The sequence below is a fragment of the Lipotes vexillifer genome, unplaced genomic scaffold (assembly GCF_000442215.2).
Source record: "Lipotes vexillifer unplaced genomic scaffold, Lipotes_vexillifer_v1.1 scaffold942, whole genome shotgun sequence".
NCBI classification, from domain to species: Eukaryota; Metazoa; Chordata; class Mammalia; order Artiodactyla; family Lipotidae; genus Lipotes; species Lipotes vexillifer.
The window spans coordinates 1305816-1321181 of record NW_006798282.1 but is presented as its reverse complement, the minus strand read 5'-3'; the positions used below and the strand labels follow the sequence as shown (position 1 = coordinate 1321181).

Genomic DNA, 15366 nt, shown 5'->3' with positions numbered 1-15366 from the left:
GGTTCTTTGTACTATTTCCTTAGAGGGTTCTTGGACTGGAAAATTGCATGTGCGCCTGAGACTTGTGCTTCCAGGAAGGTGGATGGAGTGGTAGCCATTCCTTCTTGTGAATTGGCTGTGGTGTGACTCCTTTTGCTTCTCCCTTCTGGTCTCACACTTCTGAGGAGTCATCTCCTTGGCCTGGGTTTTCATCGGTGAGCTGAATCAAGCCAAGATACACGTCTGGGCAGGTTTCCTGTAGCACAGACCAAAGAAAACAGCAACATGGAACAGGAGAAGTGGATTTAAACTTGAATTTCATCAGCGAGCTCAGCAAGGAAAGGAATTCTAGATTCCTGGGCCCTTCTGCTAGAGTTTTCTATTCTGATTTTATTGGTTTAAGTTTCTCTACTTGGAAGCAACAGAAATTAACTGGCTCACACAAGCAAAAAGAGTATTTATTGGAAGGATATGGGGTGGCTCACAGACTGGAAAGAAGAGCTGATGAGCTTGTCTTCAGAAAGGGCTGGAGCCAGAGCAGCCCGTGATCTGGGGAGCAGGAACCTCTTGGGGAAGAATAAACACCACCGAATCCAGTTTTGATTCTTTCTGCTCAGAAGTCAAAGGCCAGGGAGAGAGACCTAACCAGCCTGGTGGGGGTCAGGGAGGGGCACCTTAACTGGCCGTTATGTCCAGGCCAAATCCTGTGGAGAAAGGTGGTTCTCAGAGCCACACTGGACTGCTGTTACTCCAAGGAGGAGACAGCTGCTGGGCAGGCAGAAATAGGAGGGGCCCTTTGCCCTCACCCTCCCAGGAACAACTGGGGGACCAGGAGCAGAGACGTCTACCCAATACCACTGTCACAGTGAACTTTGTTTTATGTCAGGGGCCTAGGCTTTTTGGTGTTTTTGTGTTGAGGGCTGACCCCACTGGACTTTCTTTATCAGTGAATCACTGTGTAAGAATGTGTTTTTTGAGGGATCAGACGTTGTATAAAGGTTTTTCCCAAGGATTTCTCTTGGTCTGGCCTGTGCACAGAGAATGGGGGGGGAGGGTTTCCAGAATGTCCATTTGGCCAAGAGCAACTGAAGATGCTGTCTGTTACACAGGAGTACTTTCCTGTGCCACGTGTGAGAAAAATGCCCTCTCTAGGGAGTGGCCTTTTAGAAGTGCCTAATATGGAAGAGGATTGAGAGTTTATTACCAGAGCTAGAGAGGCAGTTTTTTTGTTTCTTTGGTTAGACTTCCTTAGACACTACCCACAGTCACTAGGAGCCGACCAAGATTGTTTGTGTGTGTGTGTGTGTGTGTGTGTCTTTGTGTGTTTTGGGATTGATGTCTCCAGATCTTGCATGTAGGCCTCCTGATTCCCTGTCCACGTCCCTGCCACCTCCCCTAGCAGCCCTAGTGTTGAGAGCCAAGTACTCTTTGTTAATTGGTTTTTCTCCCTTCTTGCCAGGTGCCTGCCTGCAGATGGTGTCCATTGTCAGTGCTGCTCAACGTGTGCCAGGCTGATCCATGGTCACTTTCCGGGATGGCAGCAAGGTGACTTCAGCTGAGGATGACCCTGACTGAAAGGCTGCGTGAGAAGATATCTCAGGCCTTCTACAACCATGGGCTGTTCTGTGCGTCCTACCCCATCCCCATCATTCTCTTCACGGGGCTCTGCATTTTAGCCTGCTGGTATGTTTCCAAGTTGCCCTGGATATGGTGGGCCAGTGCCTTGGCACAATAGATTTCCTAACCCTGACTGTTCAGTAGCCCTTGGACTGTGTGCTTTTTACACAATGGAACTTGAGGCTCATTGGATCTGTCGAGTGGAAAGCTCTAGTCCTAGGGTGTTTAGCCATGACAGTAAAACAGTCCAGGCTGGCCCTGACTTGGTGAGTCACCAGATTTGTTCACATTGCTGGTAATCTGCCTCAAAATAATGTTTAGATGTTTCTAAGAAACTGCAAGATAATTGAAAGCATGGTATTTTAATTTTCCTTCTCAACGATGGCAGCCTCCTTTTGGTACCTGGTTAAGAGCAGGAGCCTTGGAATGTTGCAAGGCAAAGTCCATTTGAACAATTCCGTGGACACTGTCTTGTAGGCTAACCCCAGAGACTTGGTTTTCTACTCTCTAGTCATTTTCTTGTGTTCATGTGGACCCTCCTTCTGACCTCTGGTTGATACTTGGGGCCTGTTGTGCTCACCAAGGACTGTTGTGACTGTCATTCTGTCATAGGGCCCCATAGAGCCCTGAAGAGTGTGGCTTATGAGGACATTGTGAAAGGAGAGGCTTGATGTAAGATGATATCCAGTGGTCCCCTTGGCTCTCAAACACTGACAGTCATGAAAAGAGCCTACCTGATTATCTTTGTCTCTGGAAAGAATTATGGTTTCCAGATTCATTATACATCTAACATTTATAGATGTTTTCAGTGCTGTGCTGCAAGAAGGATGGTTCAGGACTGAACTCGATATTCACTTGTTAATGATCCCAAGTTCTTCCCTAATTAGGACAAGGAAAGATGAGCATATTCATTGAGAATTTCCTGCTGGGTGCTGTGTTGGTGCTTCAGGTATATAATTAAATGTCTCGTTAATCCTCATAAAAACCTTGGGAAATCATCCAGTTATATTTCCATTTAACCAGTGGGGGATGGAGGATTAGAGGCTTGCCTGGTCTACACAACTAATAAGTAGGGAAACTGGGGTTCAAATCCAGCTTTAAAGGGATTCTGGTGCCTGTACCTGTGGCACTCTGTTCCCCCTGACTCTTCTCACTCTGGCTCAGTGTATTTGTACTGATGTTTAAACTTTGTTAATTTGTGTTGTACAAGATTAGACACTTTTGGCTATGTCCTGTAACCGATGAATTAGGAGTGTTCTGAGAACCCAGCTCTTGGATTAGCTTGTTTTTTTTCCTGTAGGTTAATTGACCCGTCTGTCTCTTTCAAAATCATACTTTTCTAGGCCTGGCCTATATGCTAGGGCAGTGGTTCTTAAACCTGAGCTAGCCTCAGAATTACCTGGAGGGCATGTTAAACAAGATTGCTGGGCCCTACCCCAGTTTTTCATTCATCAGATCTGGAGAAACCCAAGAATGTGCATCTCTAAACAAGCTCCCAGGCCTGGGGACTACATGCTGAGAACCACTAGGCTGTGTGTCCTTCTTAAAAATTTCTCTGAAGTTCTACCATGTCTCAGCTGAAAGTATTTTCTCTTTTATTCTAACTTCTAGAGCAGCAGTTTGTGGTGACACTTATGGTTATTATTATGCATATTGCCTTCTGTTAAAGGTAGGTGGGGTCCTGCTCCCCCTTCATAAATTCTCAGTTGGTAGCATCTTTATATGTGTATGTGTATGGTAAGTAAATACATAATGGATGAATACACTGAATTAAACTTGTGTTTTCTGTGGCAGGGGTCCCCAACCCCTGGGCCATGGACCAGTATGGCCTGTTAGGAGCCGGGCCGCACAGCAGGAGGTGAGTGGCAGGTGAGCGGGCAAAGCTTTCTCTGCGCTCGCCATCGCTCACATTACCGCCTGAACCACCCCCATCTACCCCCACACCGGTCCATGGAAAAATTGTCTTCCACGAAACTGGTCCCTGGTGCCAAAACGGTTGGGGACCTCTGCTCTATGGGCAGTGTAAGTTGAGGAGGCGGTTGTGATTCCCCTTCCACGAAGACGGCTCTAGCTACCGGAAAAGGGAAGGATGTTTCCTCTTTGCCGTTCATATTCTGAGGATTGAGTTTGGCCAGCTGGGACCAGGCAGCTTCCTGGACAGGGAAAGTACGCTATGTGTAGCAGCTGCAGTTGTAGCTGGGTGCAATTGGCCTTTATCTTTGAATGAATAATTTGATATCACACAAGTGTTTCAAAACAGATTGTCCTTGGATTTATGACTTGGGGGCCTCTGGTATGAAAACTTTATGATATGGCTAAGGTCTCAAGCGTGGAAGACTCCTTCTTGACTCTGGGTGAATTAGGATGGGATGGAGGATGGGGGGAAGAGGCAAATGTGATAATAACAATATTTAACAACCAGTACAGCCCAAATGCAGCCAAGCTGGGCAGGCACCTGTCTTATATCCCACAGGTGTCTTGGCTGAACATCAGTCCTGAGAAGGAAGTGGGTGAGCCTCAGGGTAGGATTGGGTTGATAGGAGGGAAAGGAAAACTAATCTTCACTGAGCACTGGCTTTGTGGTCAGGTGCTTCCACACACAGTATTTCGTTTGGTCGCCTAACATCCTTAGAGGAGGTGGTTATTCCCTAGTTCTTTTGCTGATGATGAAACTAATGTGGAGAGATAGTAAGTGGTATGTGCTGCAACTGGCTGGTCTGTGTGGCATATCCAAATCTGTACGTTCTCCACTTCGCTGTGGTGACATGAACTTTATGAAGAACACTGTTTGGCGCTGATACCTTTCATGGCAGGGAGTCTGCTCCTTGAACGAGAAGCCTCAGAAAGAGAATGTCAGTTGCACTGGGCCAGGGACAGGGCCTGGCAGGATCTGCCTAGACAGAGGATAGAGAGGCTTTTTGAGGCAGTGGCCCTACATAACAGAGGTTGAGGAGAGAGCATAAAATTGGGTTTTACAGCCACCTCAATAAAGATTGCTAAAATATATGCCCAGAACTGTGCCAGACCAGTGACGCAGAACACAGTCCCTCCCACAGTCTCGGCCTGAGAGAGATAACTTCAGTGCCATTGGGTATTGTGCATAGCAGATTTGACCTAACCTTGGTGCAAAGGGAGACAGCGTTACGGAGGCTTCCAGGGAGGAGAACACCTGAGCCAAGCCCTACAGGAAGAATAGGTGGCATCTTCCTTGCCTCCTTTCCTGTTTATGGTTGTGTTCTTTGAGCTTGCCGCTCTCCCAACAAAAGCACAGGGAGGCTACTCCCCTGGCGCATCCCTCTGAACCTGCTGCCTCTTTTGGTCCCACTCTCTAAGGGCACTATGGTTTCCTCTTATCTTTACAGTCACCCTGTACACACATTCTTAATGCTGTGTACTTATTTTTTCAAGCCAGCATCTTTGTTATGTGATAGTAAAGGAATTTTTAAAAATTTATTAAAATCTGATTGGCTTAGGAGAAAATTTCTAAGGCTAGGTGAAGTCCCTCAGCCTCCAAAGTTGATAAAGGTTGTATCAGAAAATCCAGAGATTCTGGGCCTTTATGGACAGGAGACCAGATATTGTGGACCCAGGGCACAAACCTTGCTGTCCTCTTCTGTATGGGAAGCTTTTCTATCCAGAGCATCTCCCCTTCTGCCAGAGCTTCAGGTTGCCTGCAGAAAATAAAGTGTGGTTAATAGATAGCTTATTTTTTTTTCATATTCTGTAATTTTTTTTTAATTGAAGGATAGTTGATTTACAGTGTTGTGTTAGTTTCTGGTGTACAGCGAAGTGATTCAGTTATACATACATATACACAAATTCTTTTTCATATTATTTTCCATTATGGTTTATTACAGGATATTGAATATAGTCCCCTGTGCTATACAGTAGGACCTTGTTTTGTCTATTTTATATATAGCAGTTTGTATTTTCTAATCCCAAACTCCTTATTTATCCCTCCCTGACCCCCTTTCCCCTTTTGTAACCATAAGTTTGTCTTCTATGTCTGAGTCTGTCTCTGTTTCATAAATGAGGTCACATTTGTGTCATATTTTAGATTCCACATATAAGTGATATCATAAAGTATTTGTCTTTCTCTTGCTGACTTCACTTTGTATGATCATCTCTAGGTCCATCCATGTTGCTGCAAATGGCATTATCTCATTCTTTTTTTATGAGCAGTATTCCATTGTATATATTTCCCACATCTTCTTTATCCATTCATCTGTCAAGACATTTAGGTTGTTTCCATGTCTTGGCTATTGTAAATAGTGCTGCTGTGAACATAGGAGTGCATGTATCTTTTTGAATTTTGGTTTTCTCTGGGTATATGCCCAGGAGTGGGATTGCTGGATCACATGGCAACTCTATTTTTGTTTTTTTAAGGACCCTCCATACTGTTTTCGGTAGTGGCTGTACCAATTTACATTCCCACCAAGAGTGTAGGAGGGTTCCCTTCTCTCCATACCCTCTCTGGCATTTATTGTTGGTGGGTTTTTTGATGATGGCCATTCTGACTGGTTTGAGATGGTACCTCACTGTAGTTTTGATTTGCATTTCTCTAATAATTAGTGATGTTGAGCAGCTTTTCATGCGCTTATTGGCCATCTGTATGTCTTCTTTGGAGAAATGAATAGACAGCTTTTAGTAGTTTTATTAGATACTCAGATTCCATTTAACTGCTTACCTTTATTGTACCTGGAATGAGAGAGTTGTTCAGCTTGAACCGAAAGGACTGCTGCTCTTGCTACCTCTGTCTGGATCTAGCAGCTGCCTGGGCTGTGGACCTGTTCATCCCACTGGATCACTCTGGGAGCCATAAATGCTCTTTCCTCTGGGAAAATCTGATGAAACTTGTAGCAAGTAGGCACTGTGGCAAGAGGTATCTGTTTACATGGTGGCCATACCTAGAGGTTAGGCCACCAGGACCAGAGGTGTGGCTCAGCAGCAGTCCAGCAAGGCAGAGGGTGCTGTTTCTTGGGACCTGTCCTGGGAAGTGGTAGGTATGCCGTGGAATGAAGGAAGAGTGTCTGGGTGCCAGGCCAGCTTAATTGCCCTATGTGTGGGTCAGAGGTTAATGTGAGGGGTCATCAGGTCACCTGTGATTCCATAACCTGCTGGTCATGGTTAGAGAGCGTGGATTTTAACTTGGAGAGCAAGTTGGAATCATGATGAGACCATTCCAGACCTCCTGAAAGAGGATAATCCTACAGCCTGTGTGGGTATCTGAGAGCAGACTTGACCCCTTCCTCCTTCGTTTTCTCTGGAGGAAAGCAGCACCTTCAGGCTGAGGCTGGACATCTCAGTTGTGGTGGCCTCTGCTCTCAACCTCTCTCCCTTGTCTGCCTACAGCTCAGGTTTCCCCACGATCATCGTGACCCCTTTGTGGGTGGGCACACAGGAGACTATAGAACAGGCTCCCTCTTTTTGTACCTATGTGGCCTCTCTGGACACATTTATATTCCTTTCATGAACAAGAAAGAAAGCTGAGTAACTGAAGCCCTGTCTGCACCTGTGCTTTGGAGAGCTGGGCTGGATAGCTGAGAACCAAGTCCCAGAGAACCACTGACCTCTGCCCCAAAGCCTAGACTCAGGAGCCCAGGAGACCAGCTCCAGCAGCTGCTCCTGGGTCCTGTTCAGCATTCCAAAGCCAGAGCCTCCCTCCAAGCAGAAGTTACCCCTGACCTCACACACGAGCTCTGGAAAAGCTCTGAAAGGCTTGTAGGAGATCAAATACTGCTTTATCACCCCAAATTTCCTCCAGCCCCAAATTTCCTCCAACAGAAGAGAGATCAGGAGATCTCAGAAATTTCCCTTTATAGTCTTTCACTACCCCACCCCTAGTTCTGTATTGTTCTCCCCTGATAAGGGAAGAGAGAAAACATGTCCCACTCCTGATGTCTCCAGAGAGGTGTCCTGTGCCACATCTCTTGAGTGTCATTTTTCTGGTTGCTCTTCCTGTATGTCTTCAGTGTCTCCTGAGCTCCCATCACAGATGACTGGGAGTGAGAATGGGAGGAGAAGTAGAGCCAACATCATCATTTGTGGGACCCAGTGCAACATGAAAATGCAGAGCTGCTGCTTCAGAAAGCAGGGGAAAAGTACTGTTAAAGGTACTAAAATATGCTCGGATAGGAGTGGATGAAAGGCTTCCTCCTGCCAAGATGCCCATCAGATTGCTGTGGTGCAGCCAGCCTGGGATAGGCGATGGCCAGTGCCTCACCCTGCTCCACGACACAGCAGGGTATGCACTTCTGAACAGCCCTCCATGTTTTGGTCAGGCGCCTGCAGGGGGCAGCAGCAAATGGATACCTGGACAGGGAGGGGAAGGCCAGATCCTAGGATGCAAGTTAGCAGGGGAGCTGGTGGTCAAGCACCTGTCCCGGGGAGGAGGGACCACCTGTGAACCTACACTCCAAATCCTCAGCACATGCTCCATTATGATGGACTTCATTTACAAAACACAAGTTGAAACATAGATTTATTAAGAATTTCCACATATGGTGAGAATGTAAATTGATACAGCTACTATGGAAAACAGTATGGAGTTTCCTTAAAAAACTAAAAATAGAACTATCATACGACCCAGCAATCTCACTACTGGACATATACCCAGAGAAAACCATAATTCAGAAAGACACATGCGCCCCCAATGTTCAAAGCAGCACTATTTACAATAGCCAGGTCATGGAAGCAACCTAAATATCCATCAAAAGAGGAACGGATAAAGAAGATGTGGTACATATATACAGTGGAATATTACTCAGCCATAAAAAGGAACAAAATTGGGTCATTTGTAGAGACATAGATGGACCTAAAGAGTGTCATACAGGGCTTCCCTGGTGGCGCAGTGCTTGAGAGTCCGCCTGCCGATGCAGGAGACGCGGGTTCGTGGCCCGTTTCGGGAGGATCCCACGTGCCACGGAGCGGCTGGGCCCGTGAGCCATGGCCGCTGAGCCTGCGCGTCCGGAGCCTGTGCTCCGCAAATGGGAGAGGCCACAACAGTGAGAGGCCCGCATAACGCAAGAAAAAAAAAAAAAAAAAAAAGAGTGTCATACAGAGTGAAGTTAGTCAGAAAAAGAAAAACAAATACTGTATATTAACACATATGTGTAGAATCTAGAAAAATGGTATAGATGATCTTACTTGCAAAGCAGAAATAGAGATACAGATGTAGAGAACAAATGTATGGATACCAAGGGGGAAAGGGATGGGGTGGGAGGAATTGCGAGATTGGGATTGACACATATACACTGTTGATACTATGTATAAAATAGATAACTAATGAGAACCTACTGTATAGCACAGGGAACTCTACTTAATGCACTGTGGTGACCTAAATGGGAAGGAAATCCAAAACAGAGGGGATATATGTATACATATAGCTGATTTCAATTTGTAGTACAGTAGAAACTAACACAACATTGTAAAGCAGTTATACTCCAATAAAAACTTTAAAAAAAAGAAACCTTGCATTTTGCATTTTTGTAGAATCTTTTCCTTGGTGTTTTTCTTGTACTTCTATTAAAAGGAATTTATGATTGTTTAAATTTTTAAACAAAACAGAAATGTAATAATACAAGAGTATAGTGTGATGTTAAGAGGGTGGACTCTGGGGCCAGACTGCCTGTGTTCACATACTGGTTCTGTCACTTTCTTGGGGGCTAGAGGGGATATAGCTTCTGCGTGCCTTGTTGGGTTGTGGTGAGGCTTTTTAAAAAAAAAAATTTTATTTATTTATTTATTTTGGCTGCGCCGGGTCTTAGTTGCAGCACATGGGATCGTCATTGTGGCATGCGGGCTTCTTAGTTTCAGCATGTGGACTTCTTAGTTGTGGCACACACGTGGGATCTAGTTCCCCAACCAAGGAACAAACCCAGGCCCCCTGCATTGGGAGCTCAGAGTCTTACCCACTGGACAACCAGGGAAATCCCTGTGGTGAGGCTTAAATGAGAAAAAAGATGGAAGGCACCTGGCACACAGTAGGTACTCAGTGAGAGTTAGAAACCATCATCATTGTTACAGAGACAGAAACGGGCAGGTTCACCATCAGTGATAAGAACCGTGTTGGGGTGAGTACGGGGCATTTTGGCAGCAAATAGGAGGAGGGGCCTTAACTCAGACTTTGGGGAAAGGGGAAAGATTTCCTAGGCAAATGATACTGTAGTTGAGACCTTGAAGCTGAGTTATCTAGGAGAAGAATGAGCAAGAGTGTTCCAGCAAGTACAGACCTCAGAAGCAATAGGGGAGTTGTGTGGCTCCAGGGCAAGATTGGAGAATGACTGTGAGCCACTTTAAGCATTTCAAGGCCTGTGGACATTTCCTAAGAGACTTTATCCTAAGAAAGTGGGTGCTCTGGAGTGTGCTGCCCTTCTTTCTCTCCCTGCTGGAATGTTTAGACTCCTGGAATTCACAGATGTTTTACATATTTCAAATCTTGAGAAACAGGCTGCCTTTAGTCAGTGTGTTTTGAGCAGCTACTGTATGCAAAGTGAATGTAGGTAAATAAAATGTACTGCCTGCCTTCATCTTGTAGTAGAGCTAGAGCTTCAGCAGTCTTAGCTCTGGGCCCCAGGACTCCTCTCTGCACCCAGAGCTCAGGGGTCAGCCCAGGCATTTTGCAGAGCTTTCCCCAGCAAAACCTTAGCTAAGTCCAGAGAGAGCCCTTGACACCTGCCTCCAAACAGCTGAGCCTTAGCTTTTGGAAGAAGCAAAAGAGAAGCAACTCTTTACATAAAAGGGATTCTCGATGGATTAATAGCTGATTTCTTCTCAGAAACCACGGAGGCCAGAAGGTAGTGGGATCACATATTTAAAGTCCTGAAAGGAAAAAAAAATCAAGAGTTCTAAATTCTATAAAACTATACTTCAGGGACTTCCCTGGCGATCCAATGGTTAAGACTGCGCTTCCAACACAGGGGGACAGGTTTTTGTTTTGTTTTTTTAAAATATTTTAAAATTTTATTTATTTTTGACTGTGTTGGGTCTTCGTTGCTGCGCGTGGGCTTTCTCTAGTTGCAGCAAGCAGGGGCCACTCTTCATTGAGGTGCCCGGGCTTCTCATTGCAGTGGCTTCTCTTGTTGCGGAGCACAGACTCTAGGCGTGCAGGCTTCAGTAGTTGTGGCGCATGGGCTTAGTTGCTCTGCAGCATGTGGGATCTTCCCGGACCAGGGTTCAAACCCATGTCCCCTGCATTGGCAGGCAGGTTCTTAACCACTGCGCCACCAGGGGAGCCCGGGGGCACAGGTTTGATCTCTGGTCAGGGAACTAAGATACTGTATGTGGCAGGGTGTGGGGGGAAAAAGAATTAAAGTGACTGCTTTCAAATTGAAAAAAAAAAAAACCTACAGTAATGAAGGAGAAGTTAAGACATTTCCAGATTAACAAAAGCTGAGGGAAATTGTTACCAGTGCACCTACCCTGCCATTTGAAGCCATAAGAAAAAATAAACACTAGTAAAGATAATTAGTATTGTTGGTTTGGTTTGTAATTTGTTTCTTTGTCTTCTGTGATTTAAAGGGCAAGTGTATTAAACAGTAATTTAAAATCTACATTAAAGAGACTAAATGTAAAGTGTAATCTGTGACAACAATATAAAAGGGGAGAGACAAGGATGTATAGAGAGAGTGTGTGTATCCTGTTGAAGCTAAGCTGCTCAGACTGCATGATTTCAGTTGTCTTATTTTCATGGTTGCCGCTCCTTTCTTCTCTGCTCAGATTTGCTGTTGAACCCCTCTATTCAACCTAGGTTGTTATAAGTTGTTAATAATAGAATTCCCAAGGTGACCACTAAGAAAATAACTTTTTTTTTTGGTGGTACACAGGCCTCTAAATGTTGTGGCCTCTCCCATTGCGGAGCACAGGCTCCGGACGTGCAGGCTCAGCAGCCATGGTTCACGGGCCTAGCCGCTCCATGGCATGTGGGATCTTCCCAGACCAGGGCACGAATCCACGTACCCTGCATCGGCAGCGGACTCTCAACCACTGCGCCACCAGGGAAGCCCAGAAAATAACTTTTAAAATATGTAGAACAGGAAAGTAGAAGGGAATCAAAGTGGCACACTACAAAAAATCAATAACCCCCCCCTTAAAAAAAGGGCAGCAATGGAGGAACTGAGGAACAAAAATCATGTAAGACAAACAAAACAAATAGCTAAATGGCATAAATAAATCCTTCCTTGTCAGTAATCACGTTAAATGTAAGTGGATCAAACTCTTCTATTAAAAGAGTGGCCAATTTGATTTTACAAAGACTTTATCTGCATGCTGTCTACAAGACACTTTAGATATACACTACGCTTTTTTTTTTTACTTTGTTTTTTGGCTGCACCCCGCAGCATGTGGAATCTTAGTCCCCTGACCAGGGATTGAACCCATACCCCCTACACTGGAAGCACGGAGTCTTAACCACCTGGACCACCAGGGAGGTTCTTAGATATACACTACACTTTAGATATAAGAACACAAAGAGGTTGAAAGTAAAAGGATGGAAAATGATATTCCATGCTAAACAGTACCCAAAAGAGAGCTGAAGTGGCTATATTATTATCAGACAACATTAAAAAATTTATTAGAGACAAAGAAGGACATTATATATTGATAAATGCTTCAATACAACAAGAGAATGTAACCATTATAAACATATAACACCTAACAACATATCCCTAAAATATATGAAGCAAAAATTGACAGAATTGAAAGGAGAAATACACAGTTCTCCAATAATAGTTGAAGTCTTCAATACTCCACTTTCAATGATGGCTACAAGCAGACAAGATCAATAAGGAAATGGAGGACTTGAGCAACACTGAAACCAGCTAGACCAATACACATTCTTCTCAAGTGAACATAAACATTCTCCAGGATAGACCATATGTTAGGCCACAAACAAGCCTCAGTAAATTTAAAAAGATCGAAATCATACAGAGGATTTTTTCCAATAACAGCAGAATGAAACTAAAAATCAATAATAGAAGGAAGGCTTCCCCAGCAGTGCAGTGGTTAAGAATCCGCCAGCCAATGCAAGGGACACGGGTTCGAGCCCTGGTCCGGGAAGATCCTACATGCTGCGGAGCAACTAAGCCTGTGCGCCACAGCTACTGAGCCTGCGCTCTGGAGCCCGCATGCCACAACTATTGAAGCCTGCGCGCCTAGAGCCCGTGCTCTGCAACAAGAGAAGCCACCGCGATGAGAAGCCTGTGCACTGCAATGAAGAGTAGCCCCCACTCGCTGCAACTAGAGAAAACCTGTGCATAGCAACAAAGACCCAACGCAGCCAAAAATAAATAAGTAAAATAAATAAATTTAATTAAAAAAATAATAGAAGGAAAATTCACAAATACATGGAAATTAAGCAGTATATTCTAAAACAACCAGTGGGTCGAAGAAGAAATCAGAAAGGAAAATAGAAAATAGCTTGAGATGATGAAAACAAAAACACAATATACCAAAACTTATGGGATGCAGTGAAAGTAGAACTAAGAGGGAAATTTATAGCTGTATAAAGGACTGTGGACTCATATCTAGAATATATAAAGATGACTCAATTAAAAACAGTTAAAGAGTTGAAGAGGTGCTTCACAAAAGAGGATTTATCCAAATGGCTAATAAGCATATGAGTTTTCCACACTATTTGCTGTATATTAAAACCACAGAGAGATACCACCACCTCCTCCTCTAAATGGTTAAAATTAATTGGACTGACAATATCAAGAGGTGACAAGGATTTGAAGCAGTTGAAACTCCTGTCACACTGCTGGTGGGAACATAAATTTAAATAACTACTTTAACTAACTACTTTGGAAAACTGGTGTTATCTACAAAGCTAAATATACGTATACTCCACAACCCAGAAATTTCATTCTATGAATATACCCAACAGAAATGAGTGCTTACATAAAAATGAGTGTATACATAAAAATTACCACAATAGCTCTATTCTTAATAGCTTCAGCTGGGAACAGCCAAATGTTCCTCAACACTGGAATAGATAGATGCACTGTAATATGTTCATCCAGCAGAATAGTACATATGGAAAAGAATGATCTGCTACATGTGCCACTGTGGATGACTCTAGTAGATGTAATTTAAGTGAAAACAGCCAGTCACAAAAGAATACACAGTGGAATGGATGATTTCAGTTATATGCCATCAGAAACAGGCAAAACTAATTTATGGTGATAGGAATTCTAATAGCGGTTATGGTAGTGGATACTCTTCACTGGGCCAGGGCACAAGGCTACCTTCTGAGGTTCTGGAGATCTTTTATAGCTTGATCTAGGTAGTGGTTACACAGGTGTAGGCATATGTAAAAATTCATTGTACTATATACTTAAGATTTTTTAAAAATTAATTTATATTTTATTTTTGGCTGCATTGGGTCTTTGTTGCTGCGCGCGGGCTTTCTCTAGTTGCAGAGAGTGGGGGCTACTCTTCGTTGCGGTGCGCAGGCTTCCCATTGTGGTCACTTCTCTTGTTGCATAGCACGGGTTCTAAGCATGCAGGCTTCAGTAGTTGTGGCATGCGGGCTCAGTAGTTGTGGCTCGCAGGCTCTAGAGCACAGGCTCAGTAGTTGTGGTGCATGGGCTTAGTTGCTACGCGGCATGTGGGATCTTCCCGGACCAGGGCTCGAACCCACGTCCCCTGCATTGGCAGGTGTGATTCTTAACCACTGCGCCACCAAGGAAGTCCCTATACTTAAGATTTGTGCATTGTACTACGTAAAAGTTAATTCTCAGTTTTATTTAAAACTGAGAATTAACTTTTACGTAGTACAATTTTTTTTTTTTCCCCACACCATGCCACATGCAGAACTTCCCCGACCAGGGATCAAAACTGCCCCCACTTCAGTGGAAGCGTGGAGTCTTAACCACTGGACCACCAGGGAAGTCCTGAAGAAAAAGTTTTAGAAGAAGTGAAACCTGAAACAAAAGCACATCCATTTGCCAACTTTTTGATGTTAGGTCAAGCTTTTTCCTTTGCCATTGACTTCTCTTCAGCCTGATCTAGTGTGAACCACACCCTCAACGTGTTATGCACAGTTTCCATGGTCTGTCCCAATTTGCTCAGCAGTCTGAATCAGGATCCTTTTGTTTCCCCAGTTTTTTTTGTTTTTTCTGGCTGCACCGCACGGCATGTAGAACTTTCCAACCAGGGATTGAACCCGTGCCCCCTGCAGTGGAAGCACAGAGTCTTAACCACTGGACCAGCAGGGAAGTCCCTCCCCAGTTTTGTTTTTTTTGCGGTACGCGGGCCTCTCACTGTTGTGGCCTCTCCCGTTGCGGAGCACAGGCTCCGGACGCGCAGGCTCAGCGGCCATGGCTCATGGGCCCAGCCGCTCCGCGGCATGTGGGATCCTCCCGGACCGGGGCACGAACCTGTGTCCCCTGCATCGGCAGGTGGACTCCCAATGACTGCGCCACCAGGGAAGCCCCCTCCTCAGTTTTTTCTTGTTGTCTTACTTATGTCTGATTTGGCCAGAATTCTGTGTAGCGTCTTGCCTTTGTTACATCTCCAAAAGTATTCAACCAGTAAACTCCTTCGTAAAGTAGTTTATGCAGTGGGCTTCCGGTGACTAAAAGGGAGTTGGAAAAATTTGGATCTAGTGGCTTCTGAGTTTTCTCCTAGCTCTGGAGTTTTATGACTAATATTTTGTACATTTGTACAGTTCTCCTAGCATGGAGAATTCAGAGCAACTGCAGTGGTTCCTGCATCACTGCTACCTCAGCACAGCTTCTACCTGCCATCATGTCCTAACTCTTCTCTCCTTTT

The 15366-nt window shown here is 44.6% G+C and overlaps 1 protein-coding gene across 3 annotated transcripts in view; it reads left to right on the top strand.

Moving 5' to 3' along the window:
• The first annotated feature begins 1435 nt into the window (after positions 1–1435).
• The window catches only part of SCAP (SREBF chaperone), a 38902-nt gene continuing 24971 nt past the window's right edge, over positions 1436–15366 (top strand). Inside the window, exon 1 of one of the 3 annotated variants that reach the window (XM_007470273.1) lies at positions 1436–1662. Coding sequence is in view for 2 of the 3 variants with exons in the window: in XM_007470271.1 (XP_007470333.1) it covers positions 1541–1662 (122 nt within the window). In the remaining variant the exon portion in view is untranslated. The remainder of the gene's footprint in view (positions 1663–15366) is intronic. The other 2 variants (XM_007470271.1, XM_007470272.1) reach the window with 2 other exon arrangements.